Source organism: Solea solea, chromosome 4 (genome assembly GCF_958295425.1).
Source record: "Solea solea chromosome 4, fSolSol10.1, whole genome shotgun sequence".
NCBI classification, from domain to species: Eukaryota; Metazoa; Chordata; class Actinopteri; order Pleuronectiformes; family Soleidae; genus Solea; species Solea solea.
Window position 1 is genome coordinate 4,531,141 of NC_081137.1, and position 17,686 is coordinate 4,548,826.

The 17,686-nt window shown below is 39.4% G+C and overlaps 1 protein-coding gene across 2 annotated transcripts; it reads right to left on the bottom strand.

Annotated features, from left to right (window-relative positions):
• Positions 1–921: 921 nt before the first annotated feature.
• bckdk (branched chain ketoacid dehydrogenase kinase) lies at positions 922–15,587 on the bottom strand. 2 transcript variants are annotated; one of them, XM_058627325.1, is made up of 11 exons: positions 15,186–15,587; positions 12,509–12,577; positions 12,305–12,415; positions 10,728–10,775; positions 9,004–9,123; positions 8,013–8,117; positions 7,793–7,866; positions 7,015–7,143; positions 6,128–6,217; positions 4,830–4,985; positions 922–3,745 (listed from the first exon to the last, which is right to left on the bottom strand). In XM_058627325.1, exons 1-11 carry the CDS (start codon positions 15,438–15,440, stop codon positions 3,601–3,603), a joined length of 1,302 nt encoding a protein of 433 aa, XP_058483308.1. In that variant the 5' UTR covers positions 15,441–15,587; the 3' UTR covers positions 922–3,600. The 2 variants fall into 2 exon arrangements, with proteins under 2 accessions (XP_058483308.1, XP_058483309.1); XM_058627326.1 differs by having other exon boundaries at positions 8,019–8,117; positions 15,186–15,585.
• Between the last annotated feature and the right edge of the window lie 2,099 nt (positions 15,588–17,686).

A 17,686-nucleotide genomic window follows, 5' to 3' on the forward strand; every position in this document is an offset into this window, starting at 1 on the left:
GGAGTGGAATGTACCAAGTCACGGAAAGTACAAAAAGGCTTTTAAAGCAGTGTTTCTTTGTGCAGGAGCAGCTCCACCTGTACAAAAAAAAAAAAAAAATCAACGTTCATGTCCTCGCAGGTTAAATAAAAGAAAAAATGGCAGCTGAAATTGATGTTACTTAAAAACATTTTTGCTAATGCAGAAAAAAAAACACCACCTGTAGGAAATGCTGCCACCTGCTGGACGTGCTTTCTCCCCCTCTTCTTATAAAAGCTGCCCAAATGATCCCGTTTTAGCTCTTTGTCTTAAAGTTATCAACAATAAATGTTGTGACAATAAATTGATGTTTTTCCTTGTTGTGTCTTAGTATTACTAGGACACTTTGACGGTTTATGCCTGGACGTTTTTTGTTTACATAGTATACTCGGACATTTTGCCAGTTTATATATTTGAACAGTTTAGTTTTTGTTGACCTATTATACTAGGACATTTTTGACAGTTTCTATTTGGACAGTTTTTCTCAACACACTAGGACATTTTGACAGTTTATATTTTGACAGTTTTTGTTTATGTTAATATGGACATGGAGGCAGAAACTATTTCACATTTCCTTAATGTACAAAATAATGTAAAATTATATAAAATCTTCTTTTCAAGATACAGCTTTAGGATTAAACTTCACGTCAATAATTTGAGGCTTAAGTGAACTTTTCGATTCTAATGATGATTTAAAAATGATTCCTAACTTGTACATCATGTTTAAAGTACAAGATTCCCAATGACTTTCAAAATGGGAAGATAAACCCTGAGTGTGAAGGAGATGTTTCAGGATAAAGTGGACAACGTTCAAGAAAATATGATGGTTTGACAAAAGGCATTTTTATAATCTGTGAATTTGAATTAATTGTATTTTTTAAAAAAACAACAAAAAACAAAACCCACTGTTCACTGGGTGTTATTTAATCAACATGGAGAATGAAAAAGTAAACTTTTGAAAGAAAAGGTGTTGGAGAGTAAAAAAAATATATTTTTTTAAAATCTCAGAAATCTATTTCTCAATTTAATCTTTTTTTTTGTTTTAATGATACTCATCTGTTAGTCTTTCAGGAATGACTGATGAAATTAACTCAGGTAAAACTCTTAAAAAGGTACACACACACACACACACGCCTGCTGTCCTGAGATAACGAGACACTTCAGATGACATCATGGAAATTATTAGTACATATTTAAAGATAAAAGTTCAAATTTAACCACTATTTTGGAACAATGAGACCAAAAGAACACAACAATAAATGAATTAAAGTTCATCTCGTCCACAAGGGTGACATGTTTGTAGGTGGGAAGTCATCGTCTGTCCAAATGTCCAAAAAGTGTGGGACATCCTCTTGTTTTATTTCAGTTAAGTGTGTCAAGAATACCAAAATGTGCAAAACTAAAAGTCGGACAACCCGCCGTTCATGTGGAGCATAAGGAGTGACGAATCATGAGGAACCTGGATTTTTTTTTTTTTTTTTTTTTTTTTTAAATAGGAAAAGGATAAAGTGGCGGGGGCAAACAAAAATCAATCATGAAATATACAAAATACACATTAATTTGTCGTCTTATTGAGAAAAATGGAGTCATGACCTGGAGATAACGGGATTTAAAAACAACTTCCAAAAAAAAAAAACAGTACAGGAACCCCTGTTGCTAATAAACCTGTGCTGAAATGTGATCTCCTTTCAAAATAAAAGCACAAAAAAAAGAAGACAGTGTTGTATAATACTTCTCTGGTATATTGTTACTCTGAAAGTTGATACAGTGAAGTCGAAAGCCTGTAATAATTGGAGCGAGTGCAGAGTATTACATGACACTACAAATGTGCAAAGAAGAAAAGAAAAATCCATGAACAGTATCTGTTTGAAAAAGCAATAAAAGGCAACAACAGTAACGGGAAGAGAAATGAAGACGAGTAACCGCATGCAGATGAAGTGTCACACTGTAAGGCAACTGAACAGGTTGCTTGGCTTCCCCTGCCTGAAAAACCTCCACAAATAATACACTGCTGAGTAAAGACGTTTGTCTCACTGCGTGTCCTCACAACAGACGAGAGAGATTCTGTTAACGAGCATTTGGTGATTTGGCGTTTCCTTCTGCGTTCGGCGGCAAACGGCAGAAAGGTCGTAGAATATTGTATAATAAAAGGATTGAGTTTACTTGCATATGCGGGCAAACACTTTAATACAGCGTGAGGAAGCAGATACTAAACTAGTACTGCAACAATACACATTCACCCCTTGTATGTGGTAGGCACTGGTAAGACCTGGTATTAACATTCCTTCAGGGAGATCATGTAAATGGAGTCCATTCACGCCTAGAATGAAAGGAAAGTTCAGGTTACACTAAAGAAAAACAACTAAAGTACTAAATCTGTGCCTGCTTCAGTTTACAATATCATAAGAAAAAGTTTGCTGCTTTATTTTCTGGCTTGAAACCCAAGTTTGTAAACAGTTTACCAAACCCCATAGAGAAAATCAGTGTTTTTAGCTCATGGGGAAACAGGAGCTGCCTCATATTGGTAAGATTGGGTGACTTGGGTTAATCCGAACAGAGGTTTTCAAACCCCAAAGTGACAAGGTGACATATTTGGAATTACTAACAGAGGCAGCAGCGGATGAACAACTCCTGTGTGCTGTGGTGTAAAATCACTCATGTTTTCAATGAACTTTGGTGCAGAGAGAGTGAGTCGTTTACAAACATCATTTCCCAGCAGCACCAAAGGTCTCAAACCCGCGGCCCACATGCCACATGTGGCCCACCACTTAGTGTCAAGTTCTGTATGTTTTTTTTTTTAAGTAATAACCTAACTTTGCATCATAAATACATATATTTTGTTTTGCTAATTGAACACAATCCTACTGGTCAAAAAAACTGTTTAAAAATGGGATTTAACAGGTTGTTTTGACCAGTGGGAACGGGGTATGAAAGTGATCCTACACATTTGGGAATACTAAAACATTAACTTTGTCTCTTTGTGATGAAGCCAATTAAAAAGGATGTTGGATGTTAATACCAGGTCTGACCAGGGCCAAAGTACTGTTGTTGTTCCAGTCATCAGCTTTGCACACATTGAGGAGATTCTGACAGGGTTGCTGGAGTGTCTCAGAAGATTCATTTGTAACATCTGCTCTCATGTCGAGGGCCATGAACCAAGTAACTTTTCTTTTTTTTCTTTTGTCTTCCTCTCCTTCATCTCGAAGTAAAAACTGCCATCCACTATCATGCAGTTTGTCGCAGTAACCTAAACATTCAAAAGAGATCATACGCCCCCCCCCCCCCCTCATTAATTGCACAACAACAAGCCACAGGATACAAAACACAAAATTTGAATTTGAAACCATCACTTGAACAGCTAACATAGCTTATAATCAGTCTAAGGCAAAAACAAAAAAATAAAAGTGGGTTGGTGAAATAAGGAGCTTTTTGACAAGATACTGTGTAGGCTATCCTTCTGTGGACCAAAGTCCTATAGTCCATGCCAGCCTCCCTAGTGGAAAAACCCTCTGAAACCCTCTGTACCCCCGCGTGGTCTGACTCCAGGTTGGGGATCCACAGCAGAGACACAAGAGGGAATCTTTACACCCTGAAGCTCTCTCCTTTGCCGTCAATGTGGCGCAGACGCAGGTAAACGTCGGTGCCGATGCCCTGCATTGACTGTATGGACAAAGAGCCGCCCAGGTACTCGGCGTATGCCCGGGACGTGGGCAAACCGAAGCCAAACCTGCAAGACAGTCGGAAGGACACAGGCGGCAGGTTAGCGATGACTCGCCGTCTCTCACGACTGGCTGAAAATGATCTGTTTGTCAGGAAAACACGAATAGAAGCGAGGATGACGTGGCAAACAGGTGGCGTGCAGGGCAGCCCATATTTACTGCAGGCAGGTACAGGCGGTCATGACATCTGTGTTAATGTCAAGGATATCGTGACTTCATAAACCTGTATCCCCACTTTCACTGCGTGAGGGTGAGACTGTCGCACTCTGCGTATGATTGGACAGATACAGACTCCATCGTTTATCTGTGCTGTTATTATTGAAATCATTTCTTTCAATTGAATTGTGTTTTTTTTGTGATTGAAGGTGGTATTAAATGAAATGATATAATTTTATACACACGTTTGATTGATTTGTGCTGAAGACTGGAGTGTGATAGTGTGATGGGCCACAAAAGAACAACAGAACTATTAAATATGAGCCAATAGTTCATTATAAATCAGTGTTTCACAGGATTTTATCAGTTAGGGTTATTAGCTTTTCAGAAATCATCTCACATGAGGAAAATGGTTCAGTACAGTTCTGATTTTTTTGTGTTTCCATTAGGAATAGTGCCAAAAATAACTGGCAACAACCATTCCATTTTCCGGTACCCATCTTTTGCCTTTCTACATTTGTACATCTTATTTTAGAGTTTGCACTACATTTTTGTTCTAATTTCTTCTTCATTTGTTCCATTTCTTTTCGATTGTGTTGCATTTCTCTCCTCTGTCCTTTAACTGCTGCAACATGTGAGTTTCCCCAGTGTGGGATCAATAAAGTCTAATCTAATCTAATCCAATCTAAACCAAACTGCACCGTGACGGAAACAAGCCATAAGAGAGATGTTATCTGTGGCCAGGTCAAGCCTTAATATAGTCGCATTAAATAGAAAGCATGGAACTGTGCTTCTTGTACTAATTACAGGCATTTTTGTTTAGATAATTTGAGGTCATGTGAAAACATTGCAAGACAAATAACACGTGAAAGCCAAACTGGACGACGTCCTCCCTCAATTATCTGTAGCTTGTTTTTCAGACAGCATCCTTCTTACCCGTGCATGGGGCTGGACTGGTTGCCACTGTTGGTAATGTTGTTGAAGAGGTTGCTCATGCGTGGATCCTGTGCGCTCTCCTCGGCCGTGCTGAAGTGGTAGTCCACCACTTTGTCCACTATTTTGTGAGGAATGCCGCCGCCGCGGTCTGAAATCCTGAAATAAGTGCAAGAGGTAAAACCGGTTAGAATCTCCGGCTGCCACGGCACTCCACCACAGCAGTGTCCTTCGGCGGCGGTGGGTTGAAATATAGACGTGGTGATTTATTCTCGTCCTTCCTCGCGCAATACGGGAATCAATATGCGGGATATCAATCTTTTAATGAATAAATGAAGGCGCTATATCTATAGTTAACAGTTTTCATAGATGATCGTGTGTATGAATGGTGCAGTGGTATACTGCTGTCTGCTGTAGTGAGTGTACCAAACTTTCAATTCCAGGAGGGAGTAAACGTGAGCATGAGGCTGCAGTTTGGTCGTTACAGCGGCTCTTATTTCTGCTGAGTCATTGTCCTCTAAAAGTGGCTGAAGATTCTCCATGCACTTTGGTTTCCGTGCTCATGATTATGATGCATTAGCGTGCCGTGCTAGGAAAGTGCTACACTCATGCCCAACCCACTCAACCCCCATCACATAAAAACAGACGCACTCAAAGTCAGACCGTCAGTGCAATTACCAACAAAAACGATATGTACTTTTGTTTTTGCGATATACATACTGAATTTGTTTTTCTAATAAAGCACGACCAAATTGTCCATGTTTTATTGGTGTTATTGGTTTAATAGTTGAGAGATTAATTTCATAATTGATTAATGTCGGTTGTTTGGTCCATAAAATGTCAAACCTGGAAATGACGATGCTCTCAATTGTCTCGTCTTGTCCACAAACCAAAACGATTGCGTTTTAATGATTCCTTTGTTATATGGAGCAAGGAAACCAGAAGATATTCACATTAAAGAAGCAGTAAAATCTCTACATCCGATTAATCGATTATCAAAATAGTTCATTTAGGAAGCGATTCGGCGAATAATCTCACTGCAGCCCGAGTTGAGTGCAAGTTTCTGTCAAATCACAGTGTTGATACCAATCCTTGCACATTTCTTATTGGTTATACAGCAATCCTGGCCCTTTTGTAGTGGGTATATGACGTACATACAGTATGTGCATATGGAAAAACTATAGTGTAAGGCAGCTTTGAGAGGTCAAAAGTGCTTTGTAAATACTGACCATTTACACTTTTCATTGACGTACGTGCTGCTCTGTTTGATGTAATGGGACAGACACGGAACAGACACTCACCTGATGACAAAATCAATGTCATTATTGGCAATGGTGACAACCACGTCGGGCACATTGTATGGCGTGTCCAGGTGGCTTTCCATGGTGGCCCTGAGGAGACAAACAGAAGTTCATTTTTCCCCATGAACCCATTGAAAGTTCAGTTATTAACATTTTTGGCAGTCACAGCTAGTTTTTGTGTGAGATGTTTGGATACGCTGTGATTCCCATATTAAGGTCTCGACAGGGTTAAAAACGAGTCCCTCCCTCTGATCCAGCTGGTTTTACCTGAATACGCAAAAAACTAGTCTAATAAAACAACCACAGGTCCTCAAAGATAAGACTTAAAGACAGTCTCAAGTTCAAACAGTCAAGCTGGTTATTAACCAAATTACATCAAATATAGTTTATCCCCACTATTCACAATATTCACAAAATGAATCATCATTTGAGGGCCACAAACTGTATTAATGACTTGGTTTGTTGCAAGAGCAAGCAGTAAGTAGCTAGCTGCTAAGCATTGGGAATAATAAAACGATGTAGCATATAAAAAGCCTCAGAACTCCTCTCAAAAATGCCGCCACCAGAGGCGAAGAAAAACAAGGGTCTAGAATGGAGATAATTTTTAGAATAAAGTCATACTTTCACAGCGAGTACGGTGGACTTTTATTGACATATTTCAGAAAATCTGGCAACCCTGCCCCTGCTGTGTTTTCAAATGGGAATCCAGTGACCATTTTAAAGACTGCTGTTGTGTATATTTGGCAAACATCACCTTAGAATGGAGGCTAGACCAGATATATAAAAACCTTAAATAAAACACAAAGGAGTCACCACACTGCAAAATGTTCATGAGTGAAGTGAAAGTGCTTATCATGAGAAACACGAAGTTTGGAAGTAAAGTTTACCTCATGGCGTTCTTGAGGAGCTCGGGCAGGATGTAATCCAGCGGCAGAGGGATGAAGGGGAAGCGAGCGGCCACGTGTCCGTTGATCCTCACCCTGGGTGAGTTTCCGTACTGGTGCTCACACAGACGTCTGGTGGAGAAAAGAGACACATGGAAACGCTCAAATCCATTTCCATCTTGATGTACAGTGTATTGATCAAGTATGTCAAGAATGAACAATTACAGCAGAGTTACCAGAGTTTCTCCACTAACAAATTACATGGAAATTTGCTATTGTAGCTTGTGTCAATAGGTTGTGTTGTCAGTGCTGGTTCTCTGAACTTAAGCAGGATTTCTCAGAAGATGTTGAACCAGTTTCCACGAGAAGAATTTCTTTTTTTTTATACACGTCTGTATAAAAATGTTTACTTTTCTTAGGCGTGAACACATCAAAGATGTGCAGATGCAAATGTACTGCACTTAGCTTGTAGTAAATCAAGTTAGTACATCGAAGTGATGCCTTAAGTGAATAAAAAACAACTTCATCATCATCAGTCAACATGCAGTAGATGTTTACTCAGTGAACTTTCACATGGGAAACCCCCCCCAGTAAAAGTCACATGAAAAGGTTACAAAAAGTAAACAGGAAAGATAGCTCATATCTCTTTCACAGCTCCAGCTGCTAAAGAAAACAGTGTGTGTCCTGTATCAGATGACCTCTGACTCCTATCAGTGCTCGTGCCACCAGTATGTGTGCGCAGCGTCATGAACACAACAGAGCATTGCGACCAAACACTCACCTGGCAAAGTCCACCCATTTCTCGATGATCTTTTTGGGCGAGAGGCGTCTGCAAATGATCCCGACAAAATCGGGCTGAAAACAAAAGCACGAGTACTTCAAATTGTATCCAAATGAAAGGAGATATTAATTGCACATGTCGAGATATTCATTTAAGCCTGCTCTTACTACACGTTTGAGATATGAGGTTTGAAATCATATGAATCATAGAAAGTTAATACATGTACATTGTCTTCATGGAGGGCGAGGTGGTGCGTGGCCAACATTCGGATTCCCAGACGGGAGCACAGCGTCGTGTCCAGGAAGCTGCGGATAAGCGTCTCATCCTGGAAAATGAGAGGAAACCAAACTCTCAAACAATTCACAATCATCAGTAATGCAGAGAAGCCATAACTGAGGCATAATCTACAACATTCACCCTTTAACTATGATGTATAATGTTTAAAAACGGCAACAAGTATTTATTTTTTTATCACTGCTTTGGACGCAGGTACTTTTCCTCAGAGCTGGCGTTGTGTTGAGCCATAATAAACACTCCCACCTGATGCCTTTTTCATTAGAGGTGCTTATTATGGCATAACATCCAACACCTCCAGGGTAATTCGCAATAAATGAGAGATAATGAAGGAGAAGAAAGAAATACAGTATGTATATTGTCGAGGAAAATGAAAGTTCCGCTATTGCTTCGCAAACAAGTGTGTGTTAGGGTTCCCACACCTTGGTTGACATCAAATTCAAGGACTTTCCAGGACAGAATGTGCTGCCACAGGCACAGCTTAAGATGTGCGGTAGACTGTTGTTGCTTTGCAGCACGCTCTGCATCTGGACAACTGATTGTCCTTGGGATCTTGCGCAAGTCAGTCTTTGTAAATTGTCTTTGGTGAGCCACAGATCTTGGAATCTGCATTCCCCGGGGCATCGCGTCATTTGCTCCGTCTTTCTTAACACATTACATACTTATTAGTTCAGCCTGGAATCTCACATCAGCGGTGGAGAGAGACAGTGTCCACAACACCGCTAGTAATTACTGTGTAGGCGAGGGAACATCAGCGGCAGGAGACTTTAATCTAAATATCAACTTATTTCTTGCACAAAATTCACAAACTGAACTGAACTGAACCGTTCATTTTTCCAATAATTGCATCCCAGTGAGTGAAGGCAATGCATCAGTTTTCGCATCATAGGTTTGCGTCACGCAGAGACAGTTTGTACCTGGATGTGTCTGCGACACTCCTTGAAGCCCTGCGCGAGCATAGTCACCACGTCTTTGTGGTCGTCCAGGAGTTGTTGCACCAGCTTACAGAAACGGGTATCCACGTCCTGATCTTTTATCTGTGAAAAGAAAATGACCACACTTCACATTGGGAAAACCTAAACCTTGAGGCGTCAAGCCAAAGTCACGACAGTACATACCTTGGCCTTGACAGTACATATTCAGAAAGCCTACAGAGACGATAGTCACAGTAATTTAATGTTTTAAAAAGGAAGAAAAACTAGGATTATATGCTTGTGCATATTTGACTTATAAAAGTACATCCGCTTTAAAATATACTGTATGTTTTTTTCTTGCTGCACCAGACTCATGCAAATGAGCACTTATCAGAACAGTTGACTTAAAGACGAGCAGTTTGAATTGTCTGCTGCGCAGACAGACAGACAAACAGACAGACAGGAAGACACAACAGAGGTCGCATGTTTGTCTTCTTAACCAGGGTCGACGCGAGAACGAGGAAATAAAGTAAACAGCTGAGGCTCGTGCTGTTCACCTGTCAGCGTCAGCCAAGAAATCAAGAAATTAATGCGGTCAGACGACACGCAGAAGGTCCTGGACTGAAACGCTGCTGCAAGTTCAGACAGTGTGCCAGAGTGTCCTCGCTACTTGATGAACCACTTTTAGTGTTTTATCGCACATGGGTGTGCACACATTTCTTTCACTTGCACCACCTGCACCTTATCTGAATGCAAACAATTTAATTGCACAAGTATTTTATCGTCCTCCTTTTGCTCTCAGGCGAAAGAGGTCACGGCAGTTCTCTTTTTAACATCCCAAAACAAGGTGGTTGTACTTTTAGGCTTTACCGTTTTGTTTTTCCAGTCTTTAGAAATTAAATAACCAGAACTTCATTTCTGAGAACTGGTTAAGCTTAGGGCTAAGATTAGAATCTTGATGAAGTTAAGGTTAGGCATTAATTGGTTATGGTCGTGGATAGGGACAAGGATTTGTTTAGAACTTCGCTGCCAGTGAGATGATTATAAACCGGATATTAAATCTGTCTTTATGACAATAACAATAAAATATTTGATTATAATTATCACAATAAAGCATTGTATTCAACATTAAATTATGTATACGAGCTTGTTTAATATTTGATTCTGTTTGTTGTTACGTTATTATTGTTATTGTGAAGTATGCATCATTCCATATCAAAACAAGCACTTTTACTTTGAAATTCTGTGAAACATCATCATGAATATCCTTATTGTGACATCATAATGAAATATTGTGTCACATTTTAAGCAGAGCTGCAACTAACGATTATTTTCATAATCGATTCACCTGTCGATTACTTTCTCGATGAATCGATTGGTCCATAAAATATCAGAAAACCTTACAAAATATTGATCGGTGTTCGTCAAACTTGGAAAATGATGATGTTCTCAAATGTCTTGTTTTGTCCACAATTAATCGATTATCAAAATAGTTGTCGATTCATTTGGTAATCGATTAATAATCGATTAATTGTTTCAGCTCTAATTTTAAGACCATATTGCCCAACCTCCCTAACGAACAGTTGTTTTTCTCCCACTTATTTTCTCCAGACCCGCCCCCTCTTCTTTGACCAGATTAGATGCTCGATGGCCCCAAGGTCATTTGAGTTTAGCTTATAAGAATAGCTGTGCAAACCTGTGTGTTTGTGTAGGTTGAAAACACTCACCAGAGGAAAGTCAATGAGCATGTGGTACGCTCTGATATACAGTTCATGCTGTAAAAAAAGAATAAAAAAAAAAGAGAGAGAGAGAGCAAAGAGAATATAGTTAGATCATCCATCCAACCAGAAATCTTCACAGCAACAGCTCAGCCCCTTAACTGGGCCCTGCAGCTTGAACACATGTGGCTTGCATTTTAAAAACAACATTCTTCAACGTAAAGAATTCTGACATAACACGGCAACAACAACTCCTCTGCAGAAAACAAACCTCCATTCCTTTGACACATGTGAGGTGAAAATGATCAGATTAGTCACAATACGGATTATCTGGAACCCAAAACCTGCTCTGAACCATTGTTTTCTTTACAATGCAAGAGCTCAAGCACCCGTAACCTACATTACAACCATTGGGAGCTGTGCTGTTCTGAAAGCTGTGTGATACCATGAAGGGAGGAATCTAGGTGAAAGTTCACCACCAGTGAAACACGCAGCAGCAGTGAATTGGAAGTGAAAAACAAAATGAGACAGAGAGAGGGAGAGAGAGCTGAGTGTTCGCAAAGGAACTCTCACTGAAAATGACATTACAAGTTGCACATGTTACACTTAAGTGTCTGTTTCGCAGTTTTTTGGGGTAATATAAGCTAAGGTTTGGGGGCATCGTGTGCGTCTACCTTCACTACACTTAGGTGGCTTTTACTATTGGTCTATTGCATCGCAAACAACAAAAAAGCTATTTAGTTACATGTTGAGAGCCATTCTGAATCTTTCTACCATCCGTGCACTTTAAAATGTTGAATTCTTTGAGCTTACAGAGCATAAATTCAGTCTCCTCTGCAGCCCAATGTTTTTCTCTGCTCCTTTACTTCTGGTCAACTGTTGTTAAGAGGAAACTTGGACTTTTTAAAGGCAACATTTGTGATTGAAACTTAAAATATTGATTGAAAACGTTGACTTTTAGTAGTTAGTTCTGAGGGATTCAACATGGCCTGAAATTAAAAAAAATAAAGTATCACTATTATCCCCAACGTTAAAATATTTTATTGTAAGACAATTTGCTCTCTCATCGTCCTCCTCTTCCTCACACACTGGTATAGTGAAATTAGATTAAGATAGAGCGAGAGACAAGATGACTCTTATATTATTTGTTTCATTTTCTACACACTCCGGTCGGTATATACAGTAGAGCCGTATTTCTGATTTACCTCCCAGAGGAAGCTCGCGTACACGGACCACAGTTTGAAAACCGTGGCTATAATTTGTGGCCAAATACTTTTGGTAACTTCAGTCAACAACACCATCTGTGCATCTTTGGCTGACAGCTTACAAGAAACAGCCAGGCTGGCTTATTAAAAACCAGGAATTAAACAGATACAGGTAATGTTAATACAACTCCCCCATTTATGTGGGTGTGTTCATCTGCCTTTGAGAAATTTGTTTCAGTAAACATTAGTCAGAGAATGTTTTTTTTCCCCAGTCTGGATTAGCGCAAACTCTTTTTTAAACACGAATATTTGTTTTCTAACATCATGTAAATGTGCCGACTGTAGCTAGAGGGCGGCTTAGTATGCTATTCGTGTACTTACCACTTGGAGAATGGTGGGGTTGCAACCAATGATGAAGGGCAAACTGCGGAAGCCCTTGATACGGTGAGCAATCCGTACAGGCAGCTCTTTGTGTAGGTACTTGGCACTGCTCTATGATCACACGCAAAGATAACAGTGGAAAACAAGTCAGGAAAGAGTCAACAACATTAAAGAACAGGTATATATTATGAGGTAATTATTTACCAAGATGTGGTGTCCATCAGGAGACTTCCCAGAATACAGCAGGGTCGCCAAGGTCAGCCGCACTGAGGCCTAAAGAAAACAGTTTGGCATAAATAAGTTCGAGTAAACATCTCCAGTCAGTGCTTCAGGTTAGTGAGTTTTGACAAACACAAAGACAGTTGTATCCTCAGTGTCTCCTCTGCAACACAGAGAAATTAAGAGGGTATATACTTGTAGAGTAAACACAATGAATCGCGTTTGTGGTTTTGTTGTCTAAAAGCAAGCGAACGAACAAAAGAACAGAGGGAATCCTGTCCATCCGTGTGCATTCCGGTCCCTTACAGCCATGTGACAAAAATAATGTCTGCAAGCTTGTTTTACAAGTGTAGCAGCGTTTAAGTTGTGTATGAAAAGCGTACACAGTAGGATTACACTGTGCACGTGTGTATACATTTTTTACAGACGTGTTTGGCGTTGTAAATGCATTTTTATTGCAGTTATACACAGTGTTTGCTGGTTACTGACTAACAAAGAAAGAAAAAAAAGTGATCATCACTTTTCCTAGAAAGTAAAGCTTTAGGAGCAGCTATGGTACGGTAAGTTAACTCTTTACCAGCATAATTTAAAACAGACTGATAGTTTGGTATGAGCTGGTGTATTATTAGCCTACGCTTTAACCCCAAGTGTCGACGATGACTTTGAAAATCCAGTCATGACCAGACTGGACTAAAAATAACATGGTATATGATTACAATTTAAACCTTAATGTCTCACGTTTACTTAAAGGCTACCAAGTGTTGTATGAATACATATTGCTGTGTTCGCTTTCCAGGCTCAGCCATGGAAACCCATTAATGGCGACTCACTGTGAAAGAGAAAAAAGTGCCGTCAAGTAGCAGGTGATAAATCACTATGCAGCAGCAGAGCTTTCCAGGAACAGAGGTCAGTGGTTCCAACAAAACATGTTTCCAAAGACACCCAGTGAAAACAACATTCAAGACATATCTCACCATAATGAAAATTGATTTAGGTTAGTGGGGTTTTGAAATACAAAAAAAAAATATGTATGCTCCAGTGTGACAATTAAAGAAACTAGTTAAGTGTAGTTTTAATTAAAACAGACCTTTCATAATCGATAGCTGCAGCCCTAGTGTAAATATCTGCATCATTCACATGCAATCCCTATCTTGGTAAACAATGGTTTATAAAACGGTGTAAATGAGGGCAACATGACATGTGATAGGGTAAATGACCCAGTGTATTAACATGCAATCAATCTGATATTAATATCAGGTGTAATGTGGCCAAAGTAGCACATGAGAGTCAAACAGATATTAAATTGACATGGTTGTGACTGTGTTATGATCCTGTGATAATGTCAGGGTGTTAGGGTGGAGGAATGAGTGTGAAAGAACTGGAACGCACAAGGTACAAGTAGAAAAACTGGCCAGCATTAGGAACCCAAGAATAGATTAGAAGGTCATCCAATAATGTTGGAGCATGAACATTATTTCAGAACAAGGAAAACATTTATTACAGTTCAAGCTGTCTTTACGATATGTTAATATCTTTTGTGATACGTATGATATTGAGATGACAGTCATTTTCCAATAGATTGTGCAAACCTACTTCTAAAGTAAAATAGCTAGTGATAAATTTAGTCAACTATTAGTAATGGATTAAAAGTTGCAGTCCCAGGACATAAGATATAATAAATAGATCAGTATCTGTGATCTTTTACGTAAAAAAAAACCATTAAACTTGATTAAACAATCAAGACAGAAGGAGGAAGAGGTTTGATATAAGAACATGTTGTTTTGAGTGTTTGGCAGCTATTTTCTTTAAATACTTAAGTGCATTTCTGTTTTATTTCCTTGACTGAATGTTTGTTTCTCGTGTCACAGCAGGACAAAACTACGAGGACCGGTATCTATTCAAGATATCATTTACAATCTCTGCCGTTAAGCAATCTTCAGACATGTGCAGACTAGAGTGGTGCCGGTGACAGCTGCATGTTGACAACTTTTCTCCGTGTGAGAGCAACTGATTTGGTTGTTTTTGCAACATTTGTGTGTTCATATTGAATAGATTTATTAGATATTTGGCATCTGGCAATAATTTGCTAATTATTGTGGATTATGGATTAGTGTTCTTAGTAATAGGTTTAATAACTGGTGGTGAGCATTTTTTTTTAATTATTTGTTATCATTTATTTACCAGATGAAAAAAAAGAAAGACAGCTAAATATATGGGGCAAACAAATGAATCAGCATCAAATATCAGGCATATGCAATGTCCTGTATTGTTTCTACAATCGGTCGACCTCTCGTTGTAATATTGGTATCTGTATCGTACACAATAAGTGGTATCAAGCCATCCCTCTACAGAACCCAGGTATATTATGCTTAAGAGAGCAACGTGTAGTCCCTTGAAATAGCAGCTAAAGTGACTTAACAATTTAAAGCATTTAAAGCACATAATTGTGCACAACCGTAAAAGCAAAAAGCCTGGACCTGTCAGTCAAGTGGGACAAAAAGAGGTCCAGTGTCTTTCTTGTGTCCCTGAACGCAGCACAAACCATGCTAACGGCTAACGGGCTAACGTTACTACAAGGCTACCCAGCTAGCTCACGTCCACCTCGACCAGGGAGAGCCGCGCTGTCAGAGGAGAAAACCGGTATTTAAAGTCACACTCCTACCTTTTCTGCGGACACGTCGATCGCAGACTGGTTGTAAAACGACGCGACAGACTTGGATCGCTCCCTCGCCAGTTCCGAAAACCCCTGGGCCGAGGACGTGGAGCGAAGTCTGTAGTGGCTCTGCGTGACTGACATCGGCGGTAGCGGTGCTGTTTTGGGGACCGTGGCCAACATGAGGCTGCAGAGCCTCGGCCTGGCCTTGCAGGAGACACCGCTCAGCATCTTCGCCGCTCTGCTCGGCAGTCCAGAACGCATTTGAGGACGGAGTGTGCCGTGAACAGGGCGGCCCTGTTCCCGTACCAACAGCAAGTGTCCGGGGATGCTAAGAGGCCATTAGGGTCGCGTCATAGTGGTGCACAAAGGCAAGTATCTAGATACAGTAGAGAGGGAGAGGGTACAGTATGGGCTTTGTACGCATTGACCGGTGGGGGAGGGAGCTGGAGCGACGAGATGACAGCTGAGCCAATCAGTCCGTCATGGGCGGAGAGAAGCAGCATCAGCACCGCCCCCACCACCTCCTCCTCCTCCTTCACTGGACTTTCAGCCGTTGTCCATATGATGTTTAGATATTTGCCAAACGTGCAGCTCACAGAGCTAAGGTGAGGTTAAAGTTGCAGTACGCAACTTTAAGATATAAACTGTCCCATTATCATATGAATGCACACACTGATTAAAGCCTTATCCACACTGAAACAGGACCTACAATCTTTTTCTTTGAGGTTTTTAAAAAGTTTGCCATAAGCGAAGCATTGTTTTAACAAATGTCTTAGTTCACACAAACCCCTCCAAAACTACACTAAACACTGTAGTAAGAAAAAGCTATCATATCATCCGAGTGAATAGATCAACCAATCTCCAAACACAAGATAGCGGCAGTGAACGCAAATGCATGGGAAAGGTCAGTATATGCACAGTTTAATCAAGCCAAGACCACAGTCCGACTAAGACAGACAATCGGACAACTTGCTGATCCTGAACTGACGATATCAGAAAACATAAAATGGAGAAAACATTTTTATTATAGTGTAGTGCAAAGTAGAGGTGTCGTTTTTATTGACAGACTAATGCATGGGGCAATACCAGAAACACCACATATAAAACAACATCATTCTTCAGCGAAAGGTACTTGAAATTATGAAAAAAGAGTAAAAAGATAAAAATCATTTAAGTATGGAGAGTCAGTCCTGGATGTATGAGGCAAGATAATGTTGTAATTGTTTACCAGTTAATTAATAGTTTATAATTATGCCAAAAACAAAACTATGCAGAAACAACTCCACAAGTGTAAGTAAGTGAACTTTGACGCAGTGAGTCTGTTATGATCATGAGTGGAAAAAAATGCAGGACTCATGAATACAGGCCTTGAATCTCCTACAGATCAGAAGTAACTTCGCAGGTAGAAGACAAATATTTTTCCTCCCACATTCTTCAAGCATATGTGATAGATGACCACGTTCAGACCTGGTATTAACATTCATTCACATCAAGATCACAGTAAGCACAGGTCTGAATGCTTCCAATGTGTCTTTAGCCTCCATGTCCTGGAAAAACTACAGTATTTACACAGTAGAGCTGAAAATAATAAAAATCCATCCAGCACAATTTAATTTCATTGTCTTTGGCGCCCCCTACTTACTCCACCTTTACTATCTTGCTGTGCAAACATGCTTGGAAATATTTTCATTATATTTCAATGCTGGTGCTGAACTTATTTTGCAGTTTCATTAAAAAAATAAAAAATAAAAATGCACTTTTGAGTTTTTTTGAAAATGGGTAGTTTGATCCTTAAAAGCCTGATACAATTAAAACAATAGCTGCTTAATCCATAGCTAGTTTTACATATATATATATATATATATATATATACACATATATACATACAAAATATACATGAGGTGATATATTGTCGTCCTTCTTCCTGCCATACAGTAATAAAGGTAATACACCAGGGCAGATACATGCTCAATACATAGATTTTATGCACTTTGTTCTCTATTTTGTGAATAAATCGAGAAATCCTGCACTTATAACAATACATCACAATATCTCTCTAACTGAAGAAAACAAAAGGTCTGTGAAAAGTTGAATGATTGTCTAACAATATATTGATTATCACAGAATCATATCGTGATTATTGGTATTGTGAACCATGTATCATGCAGTACCCTGTAATTCCCGCCCCTACTGAACATAATACATGTACACATGGATGATCACATTGGTTATTTCAACATTAAAAAAAGAATTACAATGTATTTACAGTGTATTGCAATTATGTTTTATTAGTAGCATTGTTTGTCTTTGTATTTGTGTGTCTATATAATTGAAGCCCAGAATTGTTTTCGTTTAATTTGAACCAAGTACTTTGTGGTTATTTGCTTATAAGTGTTAAAATATATTGCTCACAATATAATAGTAACATAATAAGTGTTGTTATTATTATAACTCGTAGTAGTAGTGTTGTTACCATTTTCCTCAGGCTTCGCTAGGTGGCGATGTTG

Coding starts and splice junctions, on each gene's coding strand:
- bckdk (XM_058627325.1), bottom strand. CDS start 15,440: ATGCGTTCTGGACTGCCGAGCAGAGCGGCGAAGATGCTGAGCGGTGTC. Junction 9,124..10,727: donor TGCTCATTGACTTTCCTCTG/GTGAGTGTTTTC, acceptor TTCTTTTCACAG/ATAAAAGATCAGGACGTGGA. Junction 6,218..7,014: donor CTCCTCAAGAACGCCATGAG/GTAAACTTTACT, acceptor TTGTCTCCTCAG/GGCCACCATGGAAAGCCACC.